The following is a 14962-nucleotide window of genomic DNA, read 5'->3' on the forward strand; positions in this document are numbered from 1 at the left end:
TGGGTGAAGTTAGCGAGGGGATACGTGGGATGGTTTCATGCTATTGATAAAACAACATGGACGATTTGAGACCGGCCGATCTCGACACACACGGCCGGTCGATAAAATCTGCCCGTCACGGATCGCAGATTACTGGAAACGTATTCATAGATTTTGAAAATGGGTAAAAATGTTCGTACAAATTTAAATTAAATGTTCTTTGGGCGTAAGAGGACATTATAATACGTGCTAATAGAATTGCTTATTTATTTTATTGTCAGTAAGTAGTATTTTTCCAGAAGCGCATTTAATCGTGTTGGTCTATCTTTCAATATCAGGTAATCCATCTAGGAAAAAAAATAATGAGACATATTACTATTACATCAAAGTAAAATTCATGTCATACTAGGATCACACATCAGCCATCAATACACGAAATAAATAAAATTTCTTACAACTATTTTAGCGGAATCCAAAAAATTGGTGGTATCATCCAGGAGCGAAATATTCCTCGTCATTAGCACTATGTAGATTTTATAACAGTCGGGCGTTGGAAAGCTCTTCACTCGTTCAATTAATAAGGAAATACATACCCTGGCTCCATTGCTGAGCCCCGGAAAAACTATTTTATTGCATTCGACTACACAAATCCAATTGGAAATATTAAAAAGTGGAATTTCCATACGGAATATTTTTAGTGGCCGTTCCTTTTCAACCGTCTACATTTGTCCAATCGTTTGAATTGAGGCGGAATGTTACGTACAAACAAAACCGATTCGAAAGGCAGTATAGCGTCTTTCACAGAATTTTGTGGTTAACAAATTTCGACTGAAAATTTTGGTGTTTTGATAAATTTTGGAGAGCCTCGGTTGTTTTTCTATTCATTTGACTATTGATCTGTGCTTCAATGTTGATGAAAAATTGATCACAATCAGTTTCATAATCAGTTACCGACTGAGAATAGAGATAGATAAAATTACGCAACTAAATATCTGAAAAGTTACGAACAACATGAATTCCTTTTGAAGCTACTGCAGAAATCAAATGCTCGACGATACCTCTCATTTAAAATTCACCCAATAAAATATTACTAACAAAACGTCCGTATTCGACATTCATGAAATTAAAATCTAAACCAGACGTCAGAGAGGGAACGGTTATGAAAATCGACTGATGGTATTGAACTTCGTGCGCCAAATGTCACTGAAATTGAGCTGCAATAACATATAATAATAATAATATCAGCCTTGTATTATATACTTGCCCACTGCTGAGCACGGGCCTCCTCTACTACTGAGAGGGATTAGGCCTTAGTCCACCACGCTGGCGTCGTGCGGAATGGGTAGACTTCACACACCTTCAAAATTACTATTGAGAACTTCTCAGATGTGCAGGTTTCCTCACGTTGTTTGACTTCACCGTTAAAGCGAACGATAAATTCACAAAGAATACACATATGATTTTTTAGAAAAGTCAGAGGCGTGTGCCCTTGGGATTTGAACCTGCGGACATTCGTCTTGGCAGTCCGTTCCACACCCAACTAGGCTATCGCCGCTTAACAATAACATATCTTGTACAGTTTTATTTTGTTATAATTTTCTTCGTCTGCAACAAAAGTACTGATAAATTGTTTCGTGTGTAAAAGGCATTCATCTTTTTCTTTTTACTGAGGTGAACAGTTATGTTGCATAGATAGGAAATGTCAAGGATCCTCAGGAAAGTTAGTAGCGGCTAAAATAGTATTATGAAAGTGAGATGTAGTTTTTATTATTTGTCTGATAACTTTAATCGGGGTTGAATTAATAAATTGTATTGTCAGAATTACATTTTTTGTACATTAATACTAAATTATGTTTCTTACTTGATGACTTGTTACAGTTAAAGTTCTAGAAGCGTGAAATTTTTGACGATTGCCTTCTATGTATGCAAGCGAGCACAAAAAATAATTAAATTTGTTCTTTACCTAATATATACAGTAAAGGGCGGTAGGCTGTTTGATTATTTATTAATAAAGAAGTCAAGTCATATCGGACACCGCGAGTCGTAAAATATATTTTTCTCGAAGTATCTAACACAACCATAAGAAATCTCGGAGATATCAATTGTAGAATGATGAGGCATTTTGAGCCCTAGAGATACGAGTAAGCATGATTATAATTTTTCATTGATTGTGATAGCGTACTAAGACTGAAACGCGACGATCTAGGTTCGAATTCTAGGACAGGAAACATAGTAAGTACTACATTAGTGCTAGTTTTTTGTTAACTATTACTTGGCCATCTGTGATTGTATTCGTGTCTAATATGGCAATAGGTTTAGATACCTTATACCATGGGAGGTATGCTATAATCTCGGAGACAAAAAAATTGCAGAAAGTCAATGAATGTGGGGCCTGTTACACAATAGTCAGCGGCGGTCATCCTGTGTTTCATGAATATGACAAGTATTTATTTTTAATCACTCTCACACGCACCACTACAACTCTTTTAACACAGGATCAGTAATAGTTTAATGATGATAAGTATTTATTTTTCCCGATCTTACCCACCACTACAACTCCTGTAAACCAGGATTAGTAATGGTGCGCATTTTATGACACCGAGCAGTAAAGCTCGGCGAGTCTCAGGAAACACTAATCTGTCTTTATCCCGCAACAAAACTAATCAAATAGAAAGATAGGGAGGAGTTGGAAATATTAATTGTCCATTTCCCTCCATAGCAAAGCAGAGAAAATAATGGATCAAGGAGGCATTTTAATCTCAAGTATAGGTACGCTTACAACTAGAAAGTCAGTTGTAAAGTACCGCGGATAAACATTAAATGAAAGGGTCCTATAATATGAATTTTCAAATTTATAAATATTATCCACGTTATGTAATAATTAAAAACAAAACAAACAAATGCAGAGCTACAAACCAGGGCATCCACTTTTCGCCTTGCATAATCCGTCCCATAATATGATAGGGGGCGACCTTATCGCCATATCGGGCACAAATTTCAGACTCCAGGAATCAACCTGAGTATCAACTCAAGAAAAATAACCCAATATCTTTATGCTCCACCCAGTATTTAAACCAGAAACCTCATAGCGGTATCACGCCACGGACGTAATTCAGCTACGTTACCGAGACAGTCGGTGCAATAACTAAAACTGCGTAAATATCGTCTCCTATACAATTAATTATTTATATGACAGAAGAACCTATCCGTATAACAATGAGTCCAAAGATTTTAATAATTGCCAGCATAAGTGGTTTGAGTTAATTGAACTGTCCGATTTCCAATTTAACTGAGCACCATAATCGGATACCGTCCCGAATAATTCCGAGCTGATTTTAAAATGAATCGTTCGACACAATATTTATGAACTTTGATCTTTCAGATGCCTGATTATGTAACAAGCTATCAACGTTTGAATAATTTAGCCGGGATTGATCGGATTATCTGAAATGTTATTTGATTAGCGTTTTATTTCGGTGCTTTTAAATATAAACGGAGAAGAAACATTTATTACCAGCAGTTATATTTCTAAGTATACAAAAATAAATAAAATAAAAAAAGGTCTTTTATTTCCTAAAATATGTTACAACTTTCTCAAACTCCGTTCTAAGTATATAAAGATACATATTCCGTCTCCACCAGCGATGTATTTTGTCAATGTTACGACTTGCACGGAGTTTTCTTTCTCTTGCAATGTTCTTGTGGTACCAGCTTTCGCTTGCAATTCCTAGACAGTTACGATTTAGGGACCTCCAAGAGAAGCGGCTGTTTCTACATCAAATGCGTACCTACGTATAAAATTTCCTATTCTAAGGGATGGCAGATAGTATCACACCACATTTTGCCACCTATGTTAAGCGCAATGGTGGTGGTGGTGACTCTATTCCCATTACCATCCAGACCTCGAACTGATACTAATCAGAAAAACCTAATATAATTTTACCCGACCCGAGAATTGAACCAGAAACCTCAGGACGGCAATCGTAATATGCCATACATCTACATCGCAGTAGTGTAACATCTTGCGCGAATTTCACAAAATGTCGACAATTTATAAGGCATTTTATAAAGCCACGAACACATCCATCTTATTCTTTAAATTGTGTTTGCGTTGGGTAGGTACACTCAATTTATTTAAAAGGAAGATAGACTGATTTATTTATCTAAGTTTATGAAATATTCAGCGTATCTCGCAGTCTGCGTCGACTGTTCTTGTCCGGTTTGCTCTGATTTCATATGGATAAGTTTTGTATTACTAAAGGAAAGAATTATCTATTTATTTACCGTCTTGTAAAGGAAACATACAGATACGTATTTTTTTTTAACATTATTTTTCTTCGTTTTCGGTTATTTTGGTGTAAAATCAAAATTGTTTGACTCATCGTCAATATAAAATCGATTAGCTCTAAAATTTAATGATCCCCCAATTACTATCGATTAATTAATTTGGTAAGTGGTAATTAGAGGCAGTTAATCTTGCTCACTAAGGGCCATATGTTAATTTTAGTTATCTAAATACTTTTCAGATAAATAATGATTTTTAACACAAAATATTGTGGATAAAGTCGTATGATCATACCATAACCCAACCACATTGTTTGCATCCTCTTGACCTGCCTGCCCGTACTGGCTAAATATATTCTATTCAATTATCATAAGTGCTCTTAATACGCCATATGCCTACGCGACCAATAGTTATTTTTATTTTCATGTTATGTGATTTAAAATGGATGTCAAAGACAGTATAATAGCGAAACGCGATCTCTTCATAAAACTAGCAATATTAACATATTTTTCCCAAGTTAACATTCTTTAATATTTTAAGATATCTTAAACAGCGAGGTCGCGTAACCCAGTTAACGTGCAATAAAAAGCATAAGTAATTACTTAATCTGCACTACTTCGCAATTTTATATCGTAATAATGCTGTTCTAGCAATTTAATTTTTTCGTTGATCTTCAAACCTGGTTTTTCGTTCGTATTGATTCGAAATGCAAAAGCATTATTGTCTTATTTATGTTATAAATGTGAATTTGTTTGGGTGTTTAGCCCATTGAGAGTAGAATTAGAAGGAAATTTTGTACACGGACCAAACATAATATTCCGCATTAAAATACATGCAAATTTTAACCCCTGTAATAAGAATTACCTAGACAATTTTATTCCAAAATCTTCATGCCAGCGGGACCTTGGACAATAGCTATCATAAATCCTGAACGAAAACATACCGTAATATGTGTGGAGCTCTTTCATCTACTAACCATGCAATCACAATTTAGGTACACAGTTTACTCCCAACTTAATCCTTTCAAAACACGCTGATGGATTAATTGAATAACGATGTTTTAGGGTTCCATAACAAATTAGGGTTTCCCTTAATATGAAGGGTCAGTGTACTTGGTGTTTGAGGCAGTGTGTAAGTCAATTTTCGTTAATGTTTAACGACTAAATAATACCACACATTTGGGCAACTTTATACGGAGGGAAAGAGACGGTGATATGTATAGGGTGATGTGCGAGAGAGATGGCTATGTCGTATACAGCAGATTTTAACGCATTGTTTGAAAAGGAAATTTTAATGTAAATTTTATGTATTGCCGGCGTTATAATGGTACTTTAATAGCACTAAATGTAGAGTTTTCTTTAGTGTATTTTGTGGTAGGGTTATAGAAATTTATTAAAGTGTACCCTTTGTTATGCGTAACACAGTGTACATATAAATATATATTTTAATGACTCATTGTTTTACACAATCATGGCCATGATGACTTTGGGTTTTGAAGAAATAACACTAAACATTATGCAACGTTGACCCAAAAAAAATATTAAAAATAACACATTGGTAGCTCCCTCAAATAATTATACAACCATACCATAATACTCTTACAACAACTTAATAAATATAAAGGATCATTCAATTAAAAAAATAACATATAATAAACCACAACACTCTTACTACCATTCATAAAATAAGATGTTACAAGCACAAAAATATTTAAACAACCGAATAACAATGAACAGCGATGTCATCACTATCGTCTCACAAACGACTACGCGATTACGTACGAGCCAGTACTCTACATGCGCTTGCGCTGCTAGCACGTATTCAAAATGGCGGACGCAGCACCAACATTCTGGGAGGAATTAACCAGCCCATTAAACTTAGTACTAATTGCAATCATAGTGTATATAATATACAAAATAATCAAATCAAATTTCGAATCTGAGAAATCATATCCGCCACCACCGCCGCCGTTACCAAAACTGAGAAAGGATCTGACTGTCGCTGAATTGAAGAAATACGATGGAACCCAGTCGGATGGGAGAGTTCTCCTCGCAGTGAATAGCGTTATATTCGATGTTACTAAAGGGAAGAGATTCTACGGACCAGGTGAGTACTTTTCAATTTTGTAGAGTTATACCGGCGTTTTGTTCAAAGGTCACGGACTGGCCGGTGGTCTTGCGTAGCCAGCGCAGGTTTTTGTTTACGTCGCGCTCTAGCGGCTTTTATAGTATTTTATTATAGTATCAATTAGCTCAAGTAAATAATTGAAAACCTTGTGGTTTTGTAACCTCAGCGACCAACAATCGAGTGATTGTATCAAAATGCGAGAATTTTATATACTATAGCGCGACGAATGTTCGAGAATGAAGTCGAGTTATTCACACAATCACTGTAGATTAAAGGTAAAAAAATAACTCGGCAATGTAGGTAAGTATACAAAACTGCTTGTCACGATACAATGACCGCACGTTGATAACGTACTGATAAACTTTCAACCATGAAGTTAAAAATATATTACGAAACTAAAAATTATTTTCATACAACATATTTAACGAAAACTATTTGCACACATTTTTTAATAGATAACTAACTTTTACTTTTAATGGTGCGCGGTCGTATCTAGAGTATCACAGACACATGATAGTAATCGTGTTGTCTCTTTCCCGTACGTTGAATTAGTGCGTGTGTAAAAGAGATGCAGTACGAACCTACTATTAACATAACCGGTCTTGTGTTTATCATTGAACCGACCACTACATAACTTGCCATGTTATCGTTCCAATACATCAACAATGAAATGCGAACAGGATGATGTACGAAAGGGTACATATATTTATAAACATTTATAGGCATTTTTTTTCATACCGCTTTACTTGGATATGTTTATTTCGCTTCGTCTTAGTAGATATTCCGATATTTTTTGGGACATTTTATTTAGACACGACAAAGAACATTCCTGCATTTTGCAAGTGTATACTTAGCCAGTACTGGATTTGTGAATGGACCGTATAGGATGTAGTTTAGGGGCGGCATATTTACAGGTAGGGTTGGCACTTATAGCGTAAACTTTCTGAAATTTAACTGCGGGAGATTTTGTGTATCTTACCTAAAAACCTTTTTTTTAAACAGAAAAGACAAAGATACGAACGAATTAATTTCAATAGGGGACTCGTTTTTTTTTCTTTTCTTTTCTTCTGCAAAATAGACATCTGGATAGACAATTAGGGCGGCACAATCCGAGTGGCCCATACTTAAGAAAGGTATAAATCCGACGCTTAGAGCAATTAAAAATCTTAACTGCTAGAGACAATGTTTCAACGTTCTATATTACTAAGACGAGCTATGTAATTGCTTCTTTATATTCTGCAAGACTTCAATATTACAGAGGAAACTATTTCATACATCGATATGCTTATATTATGTACTATGTAGTTTCATACCATTCGACTGTCCTTGACTATAAGCCGAGACCCATTGGTTAATTTCACGTAATAACAGTAAGCAGTAAAAAAAATTGACTATTAAAAATCCGCATTATAACAGACGCGGCGGAGAACTTTGTTTTATATTATGTAAGGATAAAACAGTAGGAAGGATACCTCGAACAAAAATCACAAATCCACGTTTAGTAGACGATTTTAGTTTCTAAGCTCAATTAATTTATGATTGAAATTTCGAAACTGTGTTAATTTAGCATTTAGTGTACCTATTGGGGACACATGCATGATTCCAACTGAATTACGAGCGACGTCATGTACTGAGGACGATGAAATTACATAATTAGCACACAATACTGCGAGGTTATAAGCAATTCCATTATTTACAATGTTATAGATGACTATGTTTAATAGTTAATAGGAAAATGGCTTTATTGGTCTAATAGATGCGTTGCTATGAGCCTTGAGACTAAGACTCTGGGCGATTGAAATATGTGTTTTCCTATCTTCACAAAATCCATGAAAGCACGCTGCAGTTGATTAACATTTTCTCTTGACACGGCAATAGATTTGATGTCACAACTTGGGACAGAAATAAGTTTAGTAAGCCTAGATAGAGAGAGAGAGAGGGAGAGAGAAATACCAAATTAATATTCGCTGATAAATCCTGAGCCCGAAGACGTAGGTAACACGTAGTTTTATTAAATTGTGTCGCTACTTTTGGAGGCCAAAAATGAGTTAAAATCGGACAGTTTTACCTCTTATAAGTACTGTTTCTGCCGAATAGTTACAATTGTTTCAAACTAGGCGTTAGATGATGATCATAAATGAATAGAGCTGGTCATTTTGTGTCTTATTGTTACTGAAAAACAATAGAATTCTTACCCCCTTATTCATAGACGTTTTTTATCTAACGACCGAGTAAGGCTGTGATAACAAGTCTGTTTCTCAGTGCTGACGGCATGGCAGTCGTCGCAGTGCGTAGACGTAGGGCCGTTGTGATTGGCTATAATTGAAATACAACAATAATAACCAATCACAACGGTCCTATGTCTATTTCTCAGTGCCGTTGGGCACTGAGAAACAGGCTTGTTATCACAGCTTTACTCCGTCCTTAGATAAAAAATGTTTATGAATAAGGGGGTTAGTTATTATCCTTTTAGGTAATTCTTCGTAGTTCTCTTTAGAATTTTGTGTATTGTTGATAGCTTGGTTTGATTTAATTTGTTAAAACGTTTTTACTTCTCTTCAAATATAGCTGCTGCGTAAAATATTCATATTTACTTTTATGTTTCATAATAATAGAGGTTAGCAAACTAGCGAAATCTTGTTAAAAAACCCACACACATCGTTACTCGCTAATTGTTTCATTGTAATTGAAATAACACCTCTGCGCTAGGATTTACAAAATAGTCGTGATGCTGGTCTTTATATATCAAATAAAAACTGTAACACAGTATGTATGGAGTAACATAGTGTGTAGTAACATAGTTTTTTTTACGAAGCGTCTATTTCCACACCAACTATCAAAAATAAAAGTTATTCTACATTTTAAACAATAAAAACTAAATACACAATAGAGACAATGTGTTTCATCAAATGTCTGACGCCTACATAACAAAGGATAACCCTTATAAAATAATTTTAATTTATGGTTACCCACGTTGTATTTACATGACCTTAGTAAGGCGTATTTTATTTTTAATGTTGCGTCTTGTAATTTAAATTGTATCAATGTTATTCGGTATTAAGGTCGCTGTATTTATATAGTCACTAGCTGACCCGGCAAACGTTGTTTTGCCATAATTATTTATAGAAAATATTTTTGTAGTATAAAAAATAAGTAATTTACTGTAAATGCTTGGGCGTTGTGATTATGATTATAAGAGGAATGGAGCGTTGTACATAATGATGGCCTATAAAAAACAAAATTAAAATAATAAAATTGATATATTAAAATTGCTATTAAATATTGGGGTTGGTGGTAGAAAGGTGAAAATATTGTGTTGTATGAATTTTTAATATCAAATCATAAAAAAAATTAACTAAAACATTTTAGCAAAAAAAAAATTCTCTTAGTGGTATAAAATATAGTTTAAGACCGATTCTAAGACCCACCAATTAAACACAAAAAAATCATAAGAATTGGTCGAGCCGTTTAGGTGGAGTTTGGAGAGTAACAATGCGACAGATGAATATTAGATTCGTTTCCTTTTTTAATGTAGTTAGTAGACATTAACGGATCTGATTATACTACAGCGACTAAAATTAATCGAATGTATAATAAAAATATGAATAAGGAAGTATCATCTGACACAAAAATAGTTTTTTCTTGTATAAATGGTAAGATATGGAATGCAGTTACTAATCGTGAAAGATTTTTTTTGTATATCTTGAACAATGACAAAGCTATTTCACTTTGAATGTGTCCAATAAAAAAATAAAACGCAGTGCTCTGCGACCGCGGTGTGACGTCACAAGGTCGCGGAATACAGCGTAGTGCAGCGACAATCGACATAATTTGTGTTTTCGATGATGTTTAAGGTAGTTATTTCGTATAGGAATTTAAGTATTAAAGTTAATGTGTGTCTTTGTTATTAAGAAATAAGTACCAAATTACTAAATTTACGTAAAGTTTGACCTAGTAATGGAAATGATTATAAGAGTATACCATATCCATACTAATACATAAATAAACTCTTCAGCTGATGAAGTTTCTTCGTTGGTATTTATTCCATTTGAATTAGGAATAGATATATCGAGATTTTACATCTAAAGTTTCAGAGTGACGAACTCAGTAATGTAAAGATTTATTAATCAAAATATTAGGTACCTACGTAGATATTTTATTTTTAAAAAGGTATTGTTTTAAGGTAGTCGTAGGCATATACTACGTGGTATATTCCTCTCGTGATTCAGTTATAACAAAATATGCAAGACTAATGAACAGTAAATATAACAGATGCAGTCAATAACAAGATAACTTGAATACAAAGTGTAATCGATATGAATAGCAATGCCACAGCTCTTCAAACAGCCAATCGTTATAATGACGCTAATAAGTGTTCCTTTGATACGATGCATTAGCACAAATTCCTTCCATTGGAATGTTTTGGAGTTTTATGGGGAAATAGAGAACTGTGTTATGTATATTTAAATTTAATTAGGCTTATTTTTCATTTGAATTTAATCAGGTTTTTTCCTGTATATTGCGTATTGTTGATAATATAGGCATTTTTATTGTATTCACATTTAAAAACATACCTTCCAACCTTGTATTGTTTTAATAAAATCTCACAGGTCATATTTAATATCCCCTAAAATCATACAATCTATTTTATACTTTAAGGAAATTACAATAGACTTTAAACTAGTGATACACGATCTATTTCACTCTTCCGTAAACAATAAGTTTCGGAACGTAGTTGATTCATCGACACCCTCTTTATCAACTATTTTTATAGCACTTACCGAGCAGTTTCAAATGATTCGACCTCGTTTGAGCGTATCAGTTAGACAATTTAAACCGTCTGCCACCTCAATTGATGCTGCATTGATTTATGTTGTCACTTGGAAACGCGGATAATGGAGAGACGAATAGTGTTCTGTCATTGCAAATTCAATCATTCGAGTATCTAATTAAAACTTAAACGGGTATCCCTTGGAATGTGGCAAAAAAACTGTCACGGGCCTCTTCTAATACTGAGAGGGATTAGGCCGTAGTCCACCACGCTGGCCTTGTGCCAATTAGTAGACTTCAGACATCCTCAAAATTCCTATTGAGAACTTCTCAGGTATGTAGGTTTCCTCACGATGTTTTCCTTCGCCGTAAAAGGAAGAGATCATTCATATTTGTATTCAAAAATAAAATTATATAGTACAATTTTAAAACACTAAAAGGTTTATTAGTGGAACATTCACCTAAAACCAATATAACTCAAATATTTGCTTAGTAAAATAATTGCAATTTATTGATGTTCTGGCATCAAACAACATTATAAATTGTAATATTGGAATATGGTAGAGCTGGGCTTTAATAATTGTCGTTAAGAAAAAATGGACTATCCCTACAAAAGATGGATTTTACAAAAATAAAACATGTGTAAATATATTATATTGTTAAAAAAGGCTGAAGTTAATTTTTAATGGTTTGCTAAATATTTAATTAGAATCGTTTTTTTAATGAACATAGAACGCCCGACATCACAGTTTATAATTTATTTATTTTTTATTCTAGAAAGGTTTTACTTAGGGTTATCTCACGGACTCGGTCGGAGTCGTAATCAAAAGCTCGGTTTGATTTTAGTAGCACTATAATACATTTGTATTGTATAGGTATTGAATCAGATACAGGGCCCTTATTCTGTATGATAGTGTAAGCGCGTAACGCGGCCGTGTCATGTTATCTTCGAGAAATGTGCGTGGAATGGTATTCTGTAAGCCAAATCTCTATAGTCCTAAACATGACGCGTTGTGTTACGTGCTTGTTACGCACTGTCAAAATAACGTGTGAGATAGAGAATAAGGGCCCAGTTACAAGCTATATACGATGGTTCTTACGTTACGTCTAGTGTGACCATAATACGATCGATGTCACATGACGTGTGTTGTCTTGACATTGACGGCTTTTTTTAAATTACTTTGTATACAATTTAATTGTGGGAATTTTATATTCAAGTTAACTATTATACTTTGTTTAAATTTATAACAATGTTTTATCCTCAATAATATGCCAATGTTGAAATAACAGATATTACCTTTTTTGAATATCGAGTTCTTTTTTTAAACAATTGAATGACAACAAGACAATTTCGCTCGTCCTTCGCAATTTAGAAAGATTAGTCGAATCATTCCATTTTGTTTTGGTAGACCAGTCACTGACTACTTTCAATATAACTCCGGTAGTCAGATCATCCGCCATTTTAAATTCAAATGATAATTTATTTTAAATTAATTCTATTAAAAGGGCGCCTGCAGCAAAATTGCAAATTACATATAAATGGCATTGCAGTTGGAAATATAAAAGTTTTGCATGTATCACTAAGCTTAGAAAATTTTCTGCTGCAAATATACACTAGAAAATCTCTTAGAGAAATGTGGTTTTAACTTTATTATTCGGATATTTGCATACGCTGACATTTTACTTTGTTTTTACGAAACCAAATTTGTCTTTGTTTATATTTAAATGAATGTTTATGAAAAGTGAAATTGAAAAAATATGTATTTGAAATTGGAATACAAAAAAGGTGTTATTTATTTTCATTACTAATTTTTATAAAATTAAAATGTAAAATTCAAGAATAATAAAAAAAAAATCATTTACATTTTTACAACGGATGTATTTTTTTTCATTCCTACGCCTTTTTTGTTGCTATAACAACAAAGATGCAATCTTAAACTCTAATAATAAGCAAAGATAAAACGTAAAAGTCATCTTTGCAATATTCATGTATTTTTACTTAAGAAATTTAAATTTTTTACATATTTGATTGCGAACTCTTTACCAGGAGACATTGCTTTAACAAATCCGATTAATTAGATGTTTAATAAGCCTATTTCTTTTACTTCCAGGGGGTCCTTATGCAGCATTCGCGGGTAAAGACGCTACACGAGGTCTTGCAACTGGCGAGGTAGCTGCATCTGAAAACGACGAATACGACCCATGCAGCGACTTAACCGCGGACGAAATAGCATCGGCTAAAGAGTGGGAAGAACAGTTCAGAGGTAACTGGAATTTTTATTTGACATACCTGCTAGTCCTTACATAGGGCATACACGTTGCGACAGTCGCATGAACTGTCTCGCATGTTAACACGACCAAACTGGTAGTATTATAATTGACGGGACAGTACGGGCAACCATTTCATCGTGTATAACGTGTTTTTAATATAATAGGACTTAATATAATAGTCAATTCACACATACGAATTTTGGAATTCGGATTTCAAGTCGAAAACCTTCGCAGCGTGGCTTTGGTTGCCCATTCAATTGTACTGATTAAGGATATTGAAGAATGCAAGATTATTTGTGAAATAAAAGGAATCTGTTTACGGAACAATCCAAATATTAAATGTTTGTTCGGAACTTAATCTGTTTAGTTCATATATTTACATTCTGGTTTTGTTTAATATAAAGCAGTTGTTATTTACAAAGCCGATTAAAAGTTTATGTTTTTGTCAGTTAGGAATTTATATGATTACCATATTCAAAATCTTCTTTTCTCTAATCTCTATAAAAGGAACTGAATTGCCCCTATATATATGCTAAATAATTCATCGTAATGACGCAGGAGATCAGTGAATCAAAACACCCAAACTAAAATTAGGAAGCAAAATTGAACTAAGAGAACTCAGGATTTGACAATCTTCATACACTTTAGATCTCTCCGGTCATGTCGGATTGTCGTCTCACCGTACTATTTAAGCAAAGGAATAAAGAGTCCACCTATGTATTGTGCACAAATTGTGCACTATAATATCTCCTGCGTACCTGGCTGATCTCCGTTGATGTGCCGCTGTGGCCGAAACTCGGCTAGGAGGATTCAGTTTGAAATCCGAGGGCCAGTTAATTATATCCAAAACCGAAGTACGTAATCGATCATAATTTTCCAGAAAAATACGACATCGTCGGCCGTCTCCTCAAGCCTGGTGAGACTCCGAACAAATACAGCGATGACGAGAGCGAAGAGAAGAAGGCGCAATAGACATAATGTCATGTGTGATATTGTTGAATAGGTGATATATTAGAACGGTTAAGGGTTAGTTAACCAGCATTTTGTAATAATGGTTGATATACTTATTAAATTATGTTTGACTTTGTATATAGTATTTTATTTTAATAAAAATGTAAAACCTTCATTAAATTTAATAATAATCCATTGCTATAGGTTAAATGTGAAGTTTTTTAATACTTGATACTTTCGTTTTGGTTCTTGCTGTTTATAAGTCGATGAAATGAGGAAATAAGATATAAAACGCGTTTTTTGACTAAACCTTCGAATGGACCAATCGTAGACTAGTAGCCAAGAGATTATTGTACCCGAAATAAAAGCAAATGTGACAATAATTATTAGTCATTATCTACATAAATACAGCTATGCTGCTTGTTGCTGGCAATATTTTGCAATAAACATTACGCACTATTTCTTGCCTGCGGTTCCGCCTGCGAGTATAAAAACTATGATGCATGATAGCTTATATCACTACAGGAAAGTATAGATTTTTACTGATATAACTTTTAGAATCAGTTCAAGAGGCCTTCC

At 34.0% G+C, this 14962-nt stretch overlaps 1 protein-coding gene across 1 annotated transcript; it reads left to right on the forward strand.

Annotated features, from left to right (window-relative positions):
* The first annotated feature begins 6003 nt into the window (after positions 1–6003).
* Positions 6004–14521, forward strand: LOC115451795 (membrane-associated progesterone receptor component 1). Its single transcript, XM_030180168.2, has 3 exons — positions 6004–6370; positions 13273–13425; positions 14313–14521. The coding sequence occupies exons 1-3, from the start codon at positions 6091–6093 to the stop codon at positions 14402–14404; spliced, it is 525 nt and encodes a 174-aa protein (XP_030036028.1). The 5' UTR covers positions 6004–6090; the 3' UTR covers positions 14405–14521.
* Positions 14522–14962: the final 441 nt, after the last annotated feature.

This window comes from Manduca sexta, chromosome 22, assembly GCF_014839805.1.
Source record: "Manduca sexta isolate Smith_Timp_Sample1 chromosome 22, JHU_Msex_v1.0, whole genome shotgun sequence".
Lineage (NCBI taxonomy): Eukaryota > Metazoa > Arthropoda > Insecta > Lepidoptera > Sphingidae > Manduca > Manduca sexta.

Excerpts from the sequence above, each read along its gene's own strand:
- LOC115451795 (XM_030180168.2), top strand. The coding sequence starts at position 6,091 with ATGGCGGACGCAGCACCAACATTCTGGGAGGAATTAACCAGCCCATTA. Across the intron at positions 6,371-13,272 it reads GAAGAGATTCTACGGACCAG|GGGGTCCTTATGCAGCATTC; the intron begins GTGAGTACTTTT and ends TTTTACTTCCAG. Across the intron at positions 13,426-14,312 it reads GTGGGAAGAACAGTTCAGAG|AAAAATACGACATCGTCGGC; the intron begins GTAACTGGAATT and ends ATAATTTTCCAG.